Source organism: Cibotium barometz, chromosome 29 (assembly GCF_041138505.1).
Source record: "Cibotium barometz isolate CiBa-2024 chromosome 29, ASM4113850v1, whole genome shotgun sequence".
In the NCBI taxonomy this organism is placed as follows: Eukaryota; Viridiplantae; Streptophyta; class Polypodiopsida; order Cyatheales; family Cibotiaceae; genus Cibotium; species Cibotium barometz.
In genome coordinates this window covers 50,105,809-50,125,300 of record NC_141074.1, presented here as the reverse complement: position 1 = coordinate 50,125,300, position 19,492 = coordinate 50,105,809, and the positions used below count along the sequence as shown (strand labels likewise).

Genomic DNA, 19,492 nt, shown 5'->3' with positions numbered 1-19,492 from the left:
TCCCAACAATGAACGATCTCCTTCCGGTATGTCTTCCTCAGAATCTATGTACTCTGTTTCGCTTTGTTTATTTTTTATTTTTTGCAATATAAATTTACTTCGTGTGTTTTTTTAATTATCACAATAAACGTGGATGCCTCTTATGCATGTTTACACACGAGTGTGCATGCGTGCGTGCATTTTGCACATGTGTGCGCGTTCACCAGGGTTGATCTTATAACAATGCATAGAAGAGTTCCAATGTATGGATATATTTATAGATTTGCAAAGTCTCAATATGTCATCAATGCATGTAAGAGTTCCAATGTATAAATATATGCAAAGATGGTCTTTAATGTTTGACTAATGTTTTGGATACACCCCTAACTGGCATCAGTTCCATGTGACCATGCTTGATAGATTTTTCTCATGTGGTGTAGCATCAAACATACCATGCGTGGTTCTTTTGTCTTCAAACTTGTAGCTGAAGCCTTTCACTCCCTTTCTTGGAAAAATTGCCATTGCCCCAACCTCTATGTTGAACACATGGGCGAAGGCAAATATGAGGCTCCCTTTCAGATGCCAGCCATGTAGGACTTGGTCGCATTGCTCACTTGTTTAGAGTTTATCCCCACCATGCATAACTTCTTGGTTTTGGGTGGGGCACTTCCCATAAGAAAGATCATGGTACCCAAAAAAGCAAAAGGTATTTATAGAGATTCGTAGGGTAATTATTTCACTTAAGCAATTATCTAGATAGAATCAGTTTGATAGTGTTTTAGTAGAGTCGTTTGTGTAAGCATTGGATAAGGAAAGGGACCATGAGTTTCACACATGGTTGTGCAAAACCACGGACAAAGGTGAAAGATGTTACTGCCTGTGTGGTCTCCATGTAACCCATGATGTAGTCCACTGTGCTACCTCCTCCTGACCGTGGAAAGCATGTCAGTCCTCCTGAATCCTGCCACTATCTCATCCCGTTATAAATAACGAGATGGTGTCGGGCTCCCAACTCAAGTAAGTGATGACCATATCTGGTGTTATCTGGCCCCATGTCCTCTGACACCCTGCAAGCTCCCGTGTCCTCCACCTCTAGTGTGTGCATCACCTCGGGGTGCTCGAAATCATAAATGTCGTACTGTCGGCTCTGTGTCCGTGCATTGAAGTTCCCCATAAGGAGGACTTTCCCCAGGTTGGAGTAGTGTATGATCTCATCTGGAAGGGCTGCATATGGTGACTCTCCCAATGGCCCTGTGTCCTCCTCCTCTCTACTCTCCTCCTCTGCTGTCATGGCATATCTCGATCCTCTAGGAGAGAAGTAGCATAGAGCAATGTATAACACCCTGTCTGCCAAGAGCTGCAGTCTAATCCACATGTATCTAGCCTCTTGGTCACGTGCTACCACCTGCAGGCGCTCATGTAGCTCTCGCCTGAAGAGTACCGCTATACCTCCAGATCCTCTTGATGTGCTCTACTGTGTGGTCCCCCTATGTGTAGACTCCCACTGATAACCCTCTACTTTGGGTAGCCCCCTCTCTGGGCTCTGGTGTGTCTCTGTAAGTAGTATGATGTCCCGTCCCTCCATGACCTCCTCCATCCTCCCAGGATGTGTCCAAAGTGCTCCATTGCAGTTCCAAACTGCTATGTGTATTTGTGAATCTGGATCCTCCATAGCCAATGTCCCATACGCCGCCTGGCGCTAATCGGTGGCCTTGCCATCGATGATGGTGCTCTCTTGCCCTCTTTCTGGGCCTGTAGGACTCTCGGCATGCATGTTTTCTTGTGTTCTATCTGCATCCTCGTAAGGTCGTCATCTAAATAAATGGGATCTCCCTGTAATCCTCGTAGAATCACCCTCTTCCTCATGGAGGTGGCCCTCTCCGTCTCTCTTGCAAATTGTAGGATGAGGGCTCGCTTGCGTATTGAGTCTTTCCCGGCTCTCCATGCTTTGGTGAAGGGGAGAGGGTCCTCTTCCCTGTAGCCGAGCTTCGTGCATAGAAGCTGTCCATCTTTCTCGGGAGTGGAGTCGGGTGTCTCGGCTATACCTGTGATTCGAATGTTGAGGCGACGGACCTGCCTCATCTTCTTCTCTTTAATGGTGGTGTGAATGATTTGGTGTTCTTCCCTTTGAGACTCCTCCCTCACTTCTTTACGGATGTTCTTCTTCACCACTTTAACCCATCGTGATTGCTTGGCTTCGAGTTTCCCCTCCATGTCCTTTGTGATCTCCTTGGAGATCTCTTCTTTGATGGCCGTGAGAGTGTTGCCATTGATCTCCCCTTCTTCCTTCTCGGTGTTCTTGACGGCTATCAGTTCCACTTTCAATGCATTCACCTCCTCCTTGAGTGCCGTGTTCTCTTGTTCAAGTTTCGTGACCCGTACTTCGAGGGCCATGATGTGCCGGTGTAACTTGTTCTCCACCGCATTGAGGTTGGAATCGGATGTCTTCTTGTTCTCCTTGATTAGTGCCTTCGTTGCCGTCTCGAGGGCCTCGAGCTTCTCTTGGAGACTCGAAGCCATTCCTCTGCAGTGCTTCCCATAGGCAGAGAGGAGCGAGAGAGGGAGCGTAGTAGAGAGAGAGAGAGAGAGAGAGAGAGAGAGAGAGAGAGTGTATTTCTAGCAGCGCAAGCAGGCCAGCATAGCAGTGCCAGGCGCAGCACAATAGGGGTGCGCAGCGCAAGCAGGGCAGCTCGGACTGGTGGGTACGAATAGGCGCAGCACAGCGTGGACAGGGCAGCGCCAGGCGCAGCACAGCCAGGGTGGGCAGCACGAGCGGGTGGATACGAACAGGGAGAGACCACCAGCGCGTAGCGCGAGCAGGGAGAGGGACTTGCGCGACGTCACGCCATGGACCACCAGCGCGCAGCGCGAGCAGGGCAGCGCGCGAGAGCAGGGCAGCGTGAGAGAGAGAGAGAGAGAGAGAGAGAGAGGATCGTTTCTGTCCTGTGTGTTCTCAACGTGCAGCCCAGCCAGTCGGCAGCTTTCCCATGCACCAAATCTCCTGCGTGTAGCTGCAGTCCAGCCGCCCACCCTTTCCAGGAGAACAACACACGTGTGTATGCTGCAGTCGACTCTTAGCAAGAGAGAGAGAAAGCCTGCTGTTCAGCCCCACGTTTCCTTGCAAGAGAGAGAAGGCGTGAGAAAGACCTACTCTAGCTTTGTCCGCCTCCTGCAGCCCTGTGTGTGCTTGCGCACGAAAAGACCCTGTAGCCTGCACCAGCTCTCTCTCCACGACCAGCCTCTTCCACGTGCAGCATGCACCCCGATTCCTCCTCCAAAAATAACATAGCCTTTCCCTAAAAAAAGGGCCGCGATTCACAAAAGGAGATACCAAAGGTTTTTCTTAATTTTAAAGGCTTTAAACCTTTGTCCCCTTGTCCCCTCCACACATGGCGTTGTTTTAATAAAACCCTTGCTCCAAGCATGAATTAAAAAAAAAAAAGTCTTGCTCACCGACTACCATGCTCACACTTATGTTGCACAAAATTCACAGGGTCATGACATACGTTGATAGGCACAAACACAACATATATTCACGGTTCACCACTTGTTTTCACTATGATGAGAGTATCATTATACACATCATCTAACATGGTGTGAGTTACCACTTGTTGTACTCCAATGAGCTTGGCACATTAGTTGCATAAACCACTTGTTACACTTTGACCGTGTGCAATTGTCTAGCATAGTCCACTTGTTTCACTTTGACCACAATACACTTGTCAAGCATGGTACTACTTGTTACACCTCAACAACATACACCCGTCAAGCATGGTCTCAAGCTATGCCATACCACTAGGTGATTAATATTTAATGTGGAGTCACCCACGATACCAATTTACTAGGATGGCACACTAGCGTCCGGGCGTCCCCGTACAGCTAAAGGGTGGACAGTATGTAACATCCCTCCTGCTTGGATAAGCAATGATCTCAGATGCGTGTTTGCTTATTGTTGTGAGCAAAGGAGATCCATTGTCGTATACTATATAAATTCTAGTATCCCATACCACCAAAAATTATCCCACACAGTTCTAGAGGTAAGTATGGATCGGAATACTTCACACAGGATTAATCTCGTGTCCCATACCACAAGACTAATTCATAGTGAAAAATTCAGAAAATAAAGTTCAAGATGGAAGGGCCAATTCCTCCAAGAAGTCTACTTTTGATGCATAAGAAAACTCCTTAAAATTTACCAAAAAAAAGAGAGTTTTAAATAAAATTTGTTGTGAATATGTTACCCTAAGAGTCGGAGTAGTAGTCATGGTAGTCTTGTTCTTCATCATCATCGATCATATCGAGTCCAAGTGAAATAAACTTAAATAATAAATATTAAATAAAATAAAATCCAAAAGTAAGAGAGTCTTACCTTGATGTATTATTGGCTGTAAAATGAAAAGGTTAAGAGAAATAGAGAATTTTAAAACAATTTGCGAATACTTGCAAATGTAATTATTTGGTTAAGATGAGGACTTATCGTAAGTCGAGCTTATATTTGTCGGAAACTCTACGTGGCTTCCAAAAAAAAATCATCGGAATAACCCAAATCATGGATCCTTGCAAAAAGATTTGAGGTCTTGTGCAAGAGAGTATAAAGGAGAAAGGTGATGTGCTTCGTAGTTGTTTAAGAGACATCCGTGCGTTGGGCCGTGGGGTTTGTCGTCGTCTGCCGGTGTCCATCGTCGGTTTGCGCATTTGCGCGCGGTTGGGCCGGGTGGTGTGCCGTCCCCGTTCGGTGTCCGTTTGCCGATTGCTGTCGGCCGGTACCTAGTGACGGTACGCCGGTCGTGTGCCGTTGTTGTCGTTGGTTGATGTTTGTAGTGCTCGCTTCTAGTCTGCCGCTACCTTGGCCGGTGTCTCTCGTTGGAACCTGTTGGTTGGTCCCTGGGCCGTTTGAGTGGCTCAAACACACACCTTTCTGATGGAGTGTACATTGGGCTCTGATACCACTAAGATGGGAAAGTACGTGGGACATCGGGAAGCGTGCCAACGGAAAAATACAGACGCGAGAGAACACCAGATTGGGTCCCAACTGCCTCTCTTAGTGTGTACCAAAAGCATCCTTGCTTGAGTATTTTTATAGTATTTTATTCCATCAAAAATAGGGTACATGGCTATTTTAGCCCAAGCTTGCTCTACAAGCTTTCTTTTTACAAAAATAGCTCAAACACTAGAGCTTGTTCACACACTAAGTGTAAATAATTACAACTCTTCTAGCATATGTGCTAGGAATACAACAACGCCATGCACAAGTGTGCATAAATAATTTGTACAAACATTTGGCACGTGGCCAACAAAAATAACTCATAAAATAACCTTGTGCCCATTTGCACATGGAATAAACTTGTGCACATTTGCACATTCCAAAAAGCCGATTTCTGTATATATTAAATCAAGCATATTTTTTTTACGATTATTAAGCATAAAAAATATGATAAAATATATACCTGTAACAGTCCTCCCGTTCGAGAAAACAATTGTCCTCAGTTGTGTAGAAGAAAATGCTACAACAACTTTAGGCTCGTTGCTATCGATGTCATAACCTGCAAGGTAAACGCAGAGGCTGATTAGACTCAGAGGCTGATTAGACATGGCTCAGAGGTTCTTCTGGACATGGAATACCACAAACAGACCGAGAGGTTCTGTTCACCAATTGGCCGACCATTTGGTCCATCTCCAGATTTGTGTCTTGTTCACTTGAGGCCAGGCCGGTCTCATGTGAAGGGGCCAGTATTTTGCATAACATGGACGGGAGCCAGACTGGTGCCATCCGTGTATTACTTGGACTGTGTTCTATCCATGGGATTGTCACGCCATGGAAGAGCTAGTATTTGTGCCGTGTCTTGCCTATGGGATTGTCACTCCATAGGGAGGCTCGTGCCTGGATCTGTGTCTTACCTATGGGACTGTCACTCCATAGGAAGACTGGGATTTATACTTTCTGTCGTGCCATCATTGTGACCGACAGGAATGTCTAGGACTTGTTCCATGAACGGGAGATATGTCCATGATACTGTTTGCACATGCATTCATGTTTGCATGCCTGGAACTGTCTTCGCGTGACTTGTATTCTTGTGTTTGCCGTTTGACGTGCCACTTACTGAGCCGGGACGCCTGCGAGTGGGTCGTGAAGTTTGCTCTGTCTTCTGACAAGTTTTGTTGCGTGTGAACAGGTGGTAAGTGTATTCCATTTGTTTATTTTATGGCATTATTTCTAACCTTTGTTTTTATAAGGTTGCAGGTTCACACTCATTAGTGAGTGGGCGGCCTCCCCAATACCTCATGGTGCCCTTTTCTAGGGTGGGCACCCTTTATGGGCATCCACACTTGGGCCATGGTGGGGAGAGAAGCCCTCCCTTAACCGTGTGTGGTGCTGGGTGCATGGTCACCTAACCACCCTCCCTTGGAAGCCTTCAAACTAGCCGCCCCCCATGCAAAGGGTGAGTCGGCCAGCTGTACGTGGCTCGGCCACCTTTGCCCAGGCCTCCTACTTTTCCCCTGAAACGGCTGCGCACAGGGCCTCTCTTCTCTTGCCCGCAGGCGACTGCAACCAGACGACCCTCTCTTATCTTGCTCGCAGGCAACTGTGCACAGGTCGTCCTTCTCTTGCCCGTAGGCAGCTGCGCATAGGTCGCCTTTCTCCTCCCCCGAAACGGCTTCGCACAGGGCCTCTTTTCTCTTGCCCGCAGGCTACTGCAACCAGGCGACCCTCTCTTCTCTTGCCTGCAGGCGACTGCAACCAGGCGACCCTCTCCTTCTCTTGCCCCTATGTAGTTGCACTCAGGCACCTCTGATTCTTGTTCTCCCACTAGCGAACTATAGGTGACACTCTCACTTGAGATTCAAGCAAAGGTCTTTGGTGTAAATCTTTCGAGGGATATTCATTGCTGCTAACACCCGTTCGGTGCCTGGTAGTCCAAGCTTTTGGAGAACCACGGTCCGTGGGTGCCGAGATCGGGAGAGCCAGGCGTTAGTACGGGAGCGCTTGTTTGTGCGTGGTCCTGGAACACCAGTGGGGCGCTCTATGCGGATTCCAGTGAAGGCACGGGACAGTAGAGACTTCATCAAGTGGGTCGCTCCACTTCGAACGTCTACTTCAAGTCTATTGTTTGGTAACTGTTTTTCATTTCAGTTGTACATGGACATCATCTGGTTCTTTGAATCCATGGAACATTGTATCACTTAAATACTCCCAATAATATATCATATATTGAGGGGGGGGGATCGGCCGGTTCCGACCCCAGTGCTGGTGTCCATTGATCATCATTTCATTTCAATTTTTCAGTTGTTATTGTGTTGTCCATTCATATTGTGATATTTAAGTTGTGCTATTACGCGTGTGGGTGTCCAACGGAATCTACCCCCACTTGACGGGATCGGTTTCATTGGTATGAGAGCACGGTCATTTCCCTCTTCTTAGTGGGGAAACGAACGTGTGTTTTGGAAACCCCGCTTCTAGCACACTTAAACAATGGACAACCAAGGCAACCCTTTGGAAGTGCCTGATTCGAGGGGCCCATCAAGTGCCTCGCGTGATTTTGATGCTTTGCAGGGAAGGCACAAGTCCCTTGAGAGGGTGAATGATAGTGATACGAGGGGACAACCGTCTCGTAGAAAGACAATTATGCAAGAAGAGGAGTCTAGTGCAATGAGGGCTGAATTGGAGCATATGAGAAAGCTTTTGCAGGCAAAAGAGCAAGAGCTGAAATTCTTGCATGAAGATCCCCATGTACAAAGTGCCATTAAAGCAAGGAAAGCCGATGCAATGGTGGACATGACTTTTGAGTCCACCATTGAAGCAAGGAAAACCGATGCAATGGTGGACATGACTTTTGAGTCCACTCTTCTTAGTGGGGAAACGAACGTGTGTTTTGGACACCCCGCTTCTAGCACACTTAAACAATGGACAACCAAGGCAACCCTTTGGAAGTGCCTGATTCGAGGGGCCCATCAAGTGCCTCGCGTGATTTTGATGCTTTGCAGGGAAGGCACAAGTCCCTTGAGAGGGTGAATGATAGTGATACGAGGGGACAACCGTCTCGTAGAAAGACAATTATGCAAGAAGAGGAGTCTAGTGCAATGAGGGCTGAATTGGAGCATATGAGAAAGCTTTTGCAGGCAAAAGAGCAAGAGCTGAAATTCTTGCATGAAGATCCCCATGTACAAAGTGCCATTGAAGCAAGGAAAGCCGATGCAATGGTGGACATGACTTTTGAGTCCATGGCACGAGAAGTGGGCAAGAAGCCAAGGGAGTTGGCACTTTCCTACCTCCTCCGCAAAGGTGACATCAAAGAGGGAGAAGATGGAGAGCTGAAATTCAGAAATCCACCTCGCTTGAAGCATGGAGATCTCGCATCTCAAAGGTTGAGGTCATTTATGCAAAGGGAAGAGGTGACAGCCACCTCTCGTCATGCATCTTCTCCACAAGGCACAAAGGGTGACAGGTATATGTATGCTAGTGCTCGTGGAGGGCATGATGGTCACATGTATTCAAGGCATGTATCCCATGGAGGGGGTGACAGGTCTGCAACTAGAAGAGCTTTGCCTATTGAGTTGTCTCATGGACAGACATTGCCTTATGCAGGAAGGTCACATGCATCTGATTTTCAGGTTCGTGGAGCACATGCCACCGTGCTTCATGAAACTTCCATGATGGCCCATGGAGACCATGCAGATAGGGCTGCCCCGTTGGATAAGGGGAAAAGAAAAAGAGAAGACCAGAAAGCTCAACGAATTCAAAGCAGGTGACAAGTCCGTTAAGTTTGATGTTTTTCATGGAGAGCATGATGCTTCCAAGGTGTTAGCATTTGTGGCACAATTTGATATTGCTTTTATTGATGAGGACTTCACTGAGAAGTCTAAAGTACGCCATGCTAGCATGTTCTTGAAGGGGACAGCCGCTCATTGGTGGATCACTGAAAAGACCACAGGTTGGCAAAGGAACAAATGCCAAGAGCAAAAAAGTATGGCGGAGGGTGTGAAAATCGACGAGTCGAGGGCAACAGGAGCAATTCACCGAGTCGAGGGTGAAAAGAGGTCTTCATCGGCAAGGGACCTGAGCACCCCTCGCGCTTAGCTCAGCCCGGCCAACACCCTATCATGGGGTCCACTAGGCTGGTGGCGCAAATGGGCGGAGTTGGCGGCAGGGCCAGATAATGAAAAACGTGAGCTGTGCGAGGTGTGAAGGACAACACGGTACGGGCACGCAGGCTTTGATACCAATTGAAGGCTGGTTGCAGCTATACTATGGAGGATAGAGCTCCGTAGTGGAGAGTGCAAAAAGGAGAGGAGAGAATGTAATGCTCAAATGATTGCACGACTCAATGCTAACTTGATTGATTGATTTGATTGATGAGTGCAATGTGTTTTCGTAGGTGTAGGACCTTATCTTTTGACTCAACACAATCACACACACACATGTATGTGTTGCCACATGGCACACTTATCTTATCTCCTCATAAGAGGTGATTCACACGCATACACACACAATAACACATATAAGGGTTGTATCACATGGATGAAGCTCCGAATATCGCAATAGATTTCAACACTCCTAAGCTTTCATCGCGAAGACTTCCGCTGACATCGACTCTACTAGCAATTGGTAAGCTTTAATGATAATTATGGAAGCAAGTAGCATCAGGAAGGAGTAGGACTCCGTGTTCACGTATCCTATTTAGTGTTCTTTTGTCCTACGTGCTCTCCCGAAGATTGTTTCTACCATGTGTGGGTGGTAGAGAACATGGGCACTTGAGAGAGTAGTGTGAGTTGAAGATCTTCACTGACAACCATATTGTTTGCAATACTGTATACATATGCATTGGTATGGAAATCTGGTTAGAAATGCCCATGACACTCTGTACTTGATTCTCCCAAGATCAATATACATTATTTGAGGGAGGGGGCTGGCCGTTCCGGCTCATTGTGCATCTCTTGTCAATGCAGCAAATTACATCTTGTATTGTGCTCATTGTCCATTAAATCTTAGTGTATTTAAGTGTATTGATTAGCATTGTGTTCAACCAAACATTCCACACCGACTGATGGAATTACACTCGCCGAAGTCTTGCTGTGGATCAAAAAAGTCTCCACCCAGCACCTTAGGGGGAATCAAAGAGACGAATTGAGCAGATTGCAGCTATCCCCCATAAGTGGCTCATTGGCACCTTTCATGATGTGTATCACCCCAGACAACTTGGTGCTTTTTCTAGGACAGGTGTATTGCTACAAGTATTAGCCTTGCCAGACTAGGACCAGGAGGGAGATTGCATATTTTTACTACATTGGCTGGTTGGAAATTGATGAGATGTGACACCTAGGACTTCATCCGTTGAACTTTCCTCTCTTATATTGATTAGATGTGACACCTGGGTCACTCAGGGAGGCACTTGTCTATTGATCCTCACCTTAAAGGTTCTTGGTGCCTATGGCTTTATGGTGGATGACCCATTTAACATCTCCCATGGGATCCCGGTGAGTGGGAATGGATTGATGCAACCGATCCCTTGAAGAGTTTGCCTTTCTTCAGTTAGTCGTTCTACTACTTGGATAGATTCAGAATATTCCTATCCTCAGGCCACATTGGGAAAGCTTTGGGATTACTCCATTGAGTCAGAAGAGGTTTTGGCAACGGATTTGGCACTCTTACAGAAGGAGCGGTTATTGCTACATGGTTTTCCTATTAACCACTATATACATCACTCTGGGTTCTCTACATGTTTTCTTTGAGGGTGAGGACCATGACTGCCATCTGATTCACAGGAGGATGGCCCAGAGCTGCACACTTCAGGATATTCCTCGATCACATGCTAGTCAGGGGAGCGGTGATTCCAAGAGAGTCCAGTGGGAGTTGAAGAGAAGAAAATCCCATGATCCCACTCCTTCATGAACAAGACGCGCTTTGCTTGCGCTCATTTAGGTCCCTGAATACGGGCCCAAGTACATTAGGGCATGAATAATCTCTCCAAATGGTACAAATGCACTGAGTGTCATAAATCTGGGTGCTCTTGATTGCCTTAGTACATCTAGCCTTCCATATCTGCCAGCAGTCATGCTGGCAATAATCTCAGGTGGTATCAAGTCTCCCTAGGAACGATGTGGTAATAATCTCTCAGGTGGTATCAAGTCTCCCCAGGGCTGCGACTAGCCGTGGTTTTGTATTTGATTCTTTCATACTTGATGGAAGCCTCTTTTTTGCCAAAAAAAAAAGCGGTTGTTACTCCAAACATTGTAAAAGTGGTCCATGTTGCCCTAAAAAGACCTTGTATCCCTGTACCAAATCTTGCCGATGAGGAAAGACCTTGTATCTTTCACCAACATTTGTAAAAGTGGTACATCTTGCCCTTGCCTACCAGGAAAGACCTTGTATCCTGTAAAAGTGGCTCATCTTGCCTTCCGACCAGGAAAGAGCTTGTATCCTGCACCAAAGAGTGTGTTCTGTTTCTGTCCAAATGACATATAATGATTGCAAAGTAAGGCCCCGCTTTGAAACTCTGCATCCATGATGTTGATTGCATCTGGGCAAAGAGAGAGGGTGAGGGTGCCCCACATACTTTAGCTCCTGACCAGAGACAGTTCTAAACCATATGCCAGAACTTTGTTGAGAATGCAAAGGGAAATTATGGAAAATTTATATTAAAATATAGTCTGATGATTCAAGGATGCTGTCTACCAGTCTTTGTCTCACTTGAGTGTGCTTGACTTTCAGGAATCTGAGCATGAAAAGATCCTGAAGGAGTACTTAGATGCGCTTCGAAACAGTGGACTTGAAAGCGACATTGAAGCAGGAATTAATGATAGCTATACTGCCACCCAAGATGGAGGATTGCTGGATTTCTTTCCAAAGGTCCATTTCTTTTAAAACCAACCAATATATACCTGTGAGTCGTGACCTCTTCTTGGATGTGTCTGGGAATTTCTGCGGTGCTGAAATTTCTTTTGTTTTTGCCCTTCTAAAGTCTCTCTCTCTCTCTCTCGCTCTCTCTCTCCCCCAGTATGGTACAGGATGGAGCTAGCTAGGTTGCATATCCTGATTGTATACTCCATGCATATAGCTTTGCATTCTCCTAGTAGTAGAGCTCCATCCCCTTCACCACTCATTGTACTTATTGCACACCCAGATTCAGCTTTTTAGTTCAGTACTTTTTCATTTTGTTGGGATGACAGAGGATATCCCATACAGGTACACCGATTTGTCTCATAGGCCGAGTTCGGTCTTTTGGAAGACGTTAATAAAATCTTTCTTTCTTTCTTTCTTTCTCTCTCTCTCTCAGATTTTTCACCATGGGCTATTTAGCTCGTCACTTTTTTCAATGTCCTACTCCTGGCTGCAGCAAGCAGGGGTTGAACCCACGACCCCTGCTTGAACTCACGACCCCTGTGATGGGACTGTTCAACATGTGGAGTCCTGGGGTGGAAGTCTCCCTTTTCTTTTACTGAACAATATTTGCAGGTTTTGATAAAGTAGTATGTGTATGGGAAGGGGTGGCAGGGGGTAGGCATATGTGTGTGCGTGTGTGTGAGTGCGTGTTATATCTATGTGTGTGTGAAGATTTGACATGCATTGAACAGCTGGTCGATGTTTCTCTTTGATGTTTACAGGTGCACGAGATCAAACAGGAAATGGATAAAATACAGACCCTTCTTAGGCAGCTGCAGGTCTGGTTTTGCTCCACCTGAATAGGCCAGGTGCGATGGTGTACCAAAGTATGCAATGAATGGATTCACATAAGTAGATTTGGGATATGCTAAGGAGGTCAATAGCTGCATATGCAGGAGGAAAATGAGGAGTCTAAGACTCTTACAAAGTCAGCCGCCATGAAAGGTCTGCACTTTTCTTTCTCATCTTGTGTTTTCTTTACATCTACAATTATGCACAAGTAGACGCTTTGTATTTTGTATGTATTTAGAATTCTAACAGCAAGAGTTGTTTGTTTATCGATGCAGCAAGCAAACAGAAGATGGAGTCACATGTAGATGAAGTTATAAAGATAACCAGAAGTATTAAAGCAAAACTAGAGAAGTTGGATGCAGATGTAGAGAATCCATATTTTAGCCCTTTACTGTTTGCTGCATGGTCTGACTGGATAACTTAAAAAAGAGTGGGAAATGGAAAATTTTCAAATGAGTCAAGCCCCTTGCATATATAACCTGCTCGTCCCTGATGTCAGAGGATCTGACAAAGAGCAGGGCATGGCTGCTTATAGATGGGCAATGGACCTCGTCCATAGCTCGCCCTGCCTGTCCGATTCTCACACACTGTTCGTTAAGGGCCTCACAAAATATTTCTTTGCAGAATCTGGCCAATCTGAAGAAGTCGGGTTGTGAAGAAGGTACTGGTGTGGATCGTTCACGAATGTCGTTGACTGTGTAAGTTCTTCTGCCTATATGTATCTGTGATATTTTCATATATTGTTTATTTTTCTCTTTGGGTTTTTTTGGCTCAAGGAAATATATTTTGATACAAATGCAGGGCTTTAAAGAAGAAGTTGCAACATGTCTTGTTGGAGTTCCAGGTTTTATTTTCTCTCCTTTAATAGTCAATTGGCAGATTCCTTGCCATTTGTTGGTCTTCCTCTTCTCCTGTTTGGGCATCAGACCTTGGCTCGAACACCCTCAGGGTCCTGAATCATAAGCGATGCAACGGATCCTCTCAATTGATGTGATGTATGAAAGACCTCTGTTAAGGCTAGACATAAAAATGTAACTTCTGGGCCACCATGTATCCCCAAACGTAACAATGATAAGTAGTTGGTGTAGTGCACTAGGGACTGTGTGTGTGTGTGTTGTTGTTGTTGGGGGGGGGGGGGGGGGGGGTTGTTCGGGGTGTCCAGAGGTGGCACATTGAGCCACTAGGTCACATAATATATGCCAAAGGGTGCCTGTTTACCAAATTTTGCCCCACCGACCCACTACAGGATCTCTATATCCTTCACCCAACCCCAATGGGTAAAAGCAAAGTATCTACTTGTCTGGAACGAACACTTGTATGAGAAAAGACTCCTAACCAATCAATAACTGTGGTGCTTACGTAAAATCCTCACAAGTTTCGAGAGCGCAACATTCTTAAAGATCATTATCCTTGATGATACACTTTGGAAAGTGTTGTCAAAGTGGTAGACACCCTCAGCAAGTGTCATTTTGTAAAACTTCACCATGGCGTCCTGTACTCGGCTCACATCCATAAAGACATTGTTAAATATATTATATTCAATTGTGCTCTTCTTATTCTTTACCTTCTCTAGTTCTTGCGAGTAAACCAAACCATACTACATTCTCATCATCGTGAGAGTTTGCAGATGATATGCTGAATTTCCAACGCACATATTTACGGGTTGTGGCAGACCAAGTCGGCCTGTAGGCTGCTCACAACTAGCAAAAAGATACCCATGACTCGTAAAAAAGTGTCCAAACTATTTTTAATACACTAGCTGCTGCCCGCCTGTCCCGTGTACTGCTCAACTCACTGTGTGCGCTGTGTCTGACGGCTTTAGCCTTGTCCATGCTGCTGAACTGCCTGATGTGCCTTGCCCATGGGCCATAGGGCTGCCCTAAATACTCTGATGTGTGTCACATCCTCTCCCATTTGCATCGCACTGTCCTCAGCTGCATGGCCTCGATAAGCGCTCAACAACGGGTGAGACTCGTCTATGAATTGATCCTCATCAGACCAAACTGCTTGCTGGATCGGAAAGCCCCTGAACTTGAGGAGATACTATAGCTACTTCCGACGAGAACCAGCTTGTTTTTTGTAACAAATTACAATCATTTGCAAAGATCCAAAACAGACCCGAGCTTTGAATGCTATGCATGAACTAATGCTTACCGCCCTCCTCTGTGCGTTAGTGGTAAACGTTGATTTGGAGGTGTACTTCGCTGATCCAAATGTTGTGGCTGCATGCCCTTGGGCTTGGCTTTGTAATGTCTGTCTCTGAATGCTTACAAATGACCCATGACCTGCCTTTTTATGGCCATTGTGTAAAATGTGTTCATATTGTGCCCAATACTTGTCCTAACCACTAGTGCATTCTCTGGGCATGTAAGGTCTCCACAGATCACGCCCAATACTTGTCCCAACCAATAGTGCATTCTCGGGTCATGTAAGGTCTCCACAGGTCACGCCCAAGGGTCATGTGATTTAGAACCCTAATGAGGTTTCATAGACCTGGCATTGTGCGCATTGCATGGCTGCGATAGATAGTGGCTAGCGACTCACCACCCAACTATAGAGTCCACCGAACTCACCCTTGAGCCTGCCAGGAGCCTACTTGGTACCGATGGCCCCAACCTCGTCCCATACCAGTAGGCCGAACCACCCACCTTGTAGCTCCATGGCCATGAGGCCTTGCACGCCCTTGGTAGCCCTCTTATCTACCATGTGGATACCTCAATAACTCATAAGTGCCCCCAAGGTCACTTGTATAACAATAATTGGCCCTTGCTTTATTTATAAGCATTCTTGCTTTATTAATAAGCTTTTAGCCATTATTAGCTCTAGGCTATCAATTGTAAGCCCTTAGCCAGTCTAGACCTCGTCTTGCTTGTAAAATCCTTTCCGAAATTTGTCCTAAACACAACTAAAACATGGTTGGTACTAAACCAAATCATGAGTCACAAGCTAGCTCACCTCCCAAGTGCGACTGCCATCCATCGATCTCCCACGAGCGAAGGCTAGGGATCTTGCACAATCCCATAGGCCCGTGTCTAACTCTAGCGTCCCATACAACCATAGCCTGCCTTGACACGCCAACCTACGTACTTGCCATGTGCACAGCATGAACATGTCTGCTCTCCTATTCCAAGCCAGACCTTGAATGGTGTATCCGCATAACTGTGTCTCAAAATAATCTAAGCCCTCCCTTATATAGTGATAATTATGCCATAAATAGCTAACTTTCTCTACATAGTCATTAAGCGAGTTTTATCAATCTAAGAACCCTAGCTAAGTATGTGCTTGCTAATCTCTAATCCCGGACCCCCTAACCCGGTTGGATTAGGTTCCTAGTCCTCAAATTAGTATCCAGGTACATAACATACTTCCCCTCTTCAAATATTCACTCTTAAATGAAATTAAACTAGCGTCCCCTCCGTCAACTCCCTCGGTGAATGTTGCCTGTCAGCATAAAACCGTGCACGATCTTGTATACTCTTGATGGCCTCTCGTGCACTGACTAGCATTCCTTGCACCTAATCTTGGTGAAGTTCAAAGAGTTCACCTCCCCAATTCTTCTCAAGGCATCCGCCACTCGGTTCAGGCTACCCTTTCGATGCTTTATTTCCATATCAAAGTCTTGCATCAACTTAGCCCACGATGCCTTCCTACCCCTCCCCAATTCTACTCAAGGCATCTGCTACTTAGTTCAGGCTACTCTTCTGATACTTTATTTCCATATCAAAGTCTTGCATCAACTTAGTCCACCATGCCTTCCTCCCCCTCAACTTAGGTCTATCACAAATGTACTTAATCAGCTCATGGTTGGTGAGCACACCAAACTTGGTTCCGTATAGATGAAGTCGCCAAGTTTTCAAGGTGTGTAAAATGGCATACGACTCTTTTTCTCGAGTGTGCCATTTGACATGTGTATTGTCAAGCTTCTTGCTTTCAAATTTCACAAGTGGACCATCTTGGAACAATGCTGTGCCCATTGCGAAATCACTAGCATCTGTCTTGACACAGCCTTTTAAAGTGGTTGAATAAGGCCCCATATCTCTTAGTAGTCGTGACCTTTGTATCAATGGTTTGCACAAAGATCACACATTGCGCCCCTTTTCTTATTTCCCGCCTTGCCTAGAGGTGAGAAAGCAATGTAAACCTTTGATCGAACTTTAAGTGTTACCCGGTCGGTATATGGTCAGAACTTTTGAAATCATTTGATTTTGCCTGCTAGACCTAGACTTCACTCATGCAGACTCTCTACATGCAAGAATCAACACTCCATGCAAGAACTTGTTGCACGAAACCTATTGCAAACCCTAATTGCCGACTTAGCTGCCTGCAAACCCTATTGCACATGCAAAAAAAAACACCTCCAAATTAGTTAATGTAAGGTGCTATCAGAAGGCTGACCTGATCCTGTGATACCAACGTAACATGATTGCAAAAGCTATTGTAGATTACAAGATGGTTCGGGACTGATTAATGCTAATTACAATAATGATATGCGAGTACACAATAGACAAGGTGATAGATCTAGGCCGTAAACTATTGTATATTTCCAAAAACAGAATATGTACAATGATGTCACATGTCCAAGCTCATGCATAACCATGCAAAATACTGATGAGACTTGTTTTCTGCTTGTGACTTTGGCTTTGCAAACCCCTGATCTCCCAAGCTATGAATGATGTAAGCCCAGCGGGGCGTGCTATGACGGACTCAACCACGTGCCCAAGAGATAGAGATATAGAGAGAGAGGGGAGAGAGAGAAGGGAATAGGGATCTTGCACAATACACCACACTGAGTGGGGAACGGGTTCTAGCCCCTTTCAACAATTTATTTAGGAACAATCCACGGGCATGCTGGCCAGGATCAATACAATCAATGAATACAAAACAAACAAATATGCCGATGTAGGATATCCAAGTCGATGTCGATGTTGAGGCACGAGATCTCTGATGCGGAGTACACCATGGGGATGACCCACAAGTATCCCTCACTGGGCTAGTACCAGATCCAATATTCAAATCCAAATCCAAAATGAATCCAAGTCCAGATCCAAATCCAAATCCAAGTCCTAGTTCCAATCCAAGTCCAAGGTCCAATCCAAGTCCAAGTTCTAGTTCCAATCCGATGATCAAGTCCAAATCTAGATCCAAGTCCAAGAATCACTCACTCATCCCATGAGTAATCTCCACAACTTCTATAGCCTTGTTGATGAAGAAAACCATGGAAAGCTCTTTCTGGCAAGAAAACTTATGTAAAACCTGTTTTAATGGTTTTCGGGCGATAAAAACCTCCAAAAAGCAGTTTTTAGGATTTTTGGAGCAGTTTCAGGGTTTTTGAAATTTTCAGTCCGTACAGCTCCGCACAACTCCATGCACGTGTCCGTATCGTCCATGCATATGCCCATGTAAGTCTAGGGCTGACCGTACATCTGAAAAGCAAGTTGGAGAAGGTGTTTATGGCGAAGAAGAAGCTCTCCACGATCATAATGATGCCCTCACACACACTCCACGATCTCCTTCATGATGCTACAAGAGAGATTCAAGCCTTTTTATACTGAAGAGAGCTCTGCTTTTTGCCAAAAGCTTAACCAAGCTTTTTCTTTTTCCTTTTTCCCTTTGCTTTCCATTTTATAATAAAATATTACTCACTTTTATCAAAGTTCTTTAGCTTTGCTTTTCTAACTTCAGGGCATTGCTTTTCGGCCCTGGAGCTGCTTTTTGAAAAAGCGGCTTTTAGCTTTTTGGTCCAGCTCAACCTCCTCTTTCCAATGGTGCCCTTGGCTCGCGGTCAACTCAGTTTGACTATTTTGCTTTTCCTTGTTTTTGACCAAAACTGGTGCTTTTTCCTGTGCCAACTTCATGAACCCGGTTTCCATGCTTTCATCAATCTGTCCATGTGCCTAGGCATAAGTTCCATTATGTGGAAAAAAAGCTAGGAGGGCCAAATAGTTACATCCCTCCCTCTTATATCGTAGTTGTCCTCAACTGCGGACTGCAAGTATTCCAAGCACATCAATATGTTCCATGTATATTCATGTGTTCCAAGTACATCATGTACATCAATATGTTTCAAGTATATCCATATGTTCCAAGTATATCCATATGTTCCCACTATATCCATATATTTCAAGTATATCCATATGTTCCAAGTATATCCATATGTTCCCACTATATCCATATATTTCAAGTATATCCATATGTTCCAAGTATATCCATATGTTCCCAGTACTAGCCCTGTCGGGTGAGCTTGTGCATCTGGTCTTTCCCCACATTTGTGGTGTCATCTACTCATCTTAACATCTCTATGTCTTATCTTTGACCAATGTCTTTGTTCTTGATGGTACGTCTTCATGGCCTGTCACATGTGTTAGATAAAATAAATGCATACTATCTTCTGCAAAAACTAGTCAACAAACAAGTATGCATCATTTGTGTCTACTGGGTATTCCAGGTACTGGCGAGGTAGTTTGGAGCCCAATGGACTATCACATGCTGTAAATCCAAGCATCGTCCATATATCAAAAACCTCACACAAAGTCAAAGAAATTCAACATACATCAGTATGCAATGCACAAGTAATGATCTTCTTGTTCATGGATTGTCGTGTCTGGTTTCATCGGAAACCGTGCTGAGCTATTTGGCTCCCGACCGACACCGCTCAGACTATCGCTCAAGGCCATCTAGTCGCTAGGACCGCTTGGGAGTTCATCAATAGTCATCTGGGCCATTTGGTCGTATTGACCGCCAGACTATGAAATCCAATACAGTTATCTGGGCCATCTGGTCGTAATGACCGCCTGACTCTGAAATCCAATAGTCATGTGGGCCATCTGGTCATCTGGGTCATCT

The 19,492-nt window shown here is 45.4% G+C and overlaps 1 protein-coding gene across 3 annotated transcripts in view; it reads left to right on the top strand.

Annotated features, from left to right (window-relative positions):
• LOC147622312 (syntaxin-132-like) overlaps positions 1-19,492 on the top strand; it is a 58,313-nt gene that overhangs the window by 132 nt on the left and 38,689 nt on the right. The window contains exons 1-7 of one of the 3 annotated variants that reach the window (XM_086823416.1): positions 1-26; positions 11,687-11,824; positions 12,580-12,666; positions 12,754-12,802; positions 12,925-13,013; positions 13,274-13,347; positions 13,451-13,493. The exon at positions 1-26 is cut by the window's left edge and continues 132 nt beyond it. In XM_086823416.1, the coding sequence (XP_086679542.1) occupies positions 12,796-12,802; positions 12,925-13,013; positions 13,274-13,347; positions 13,451-13,493 (213 nt within the window). In that variant the 5' untranslated portion in view covers positions 1-26; positions 11,687-11,824; positions 12,580-12,666; positions 12,754-12,795. Of the gene's footprint in view, positions 27-11,686; positions 11,859-12,579; positions 12,667-12,753; positions 12,803-12,924; positions 13,348-13,450; positions 13,494-19,492 lie in introns of all 3 variants that reach the window. The other 2 variants (XM_086823414.1, XM_086823415.1) reach the window with 2 other exon arrangements.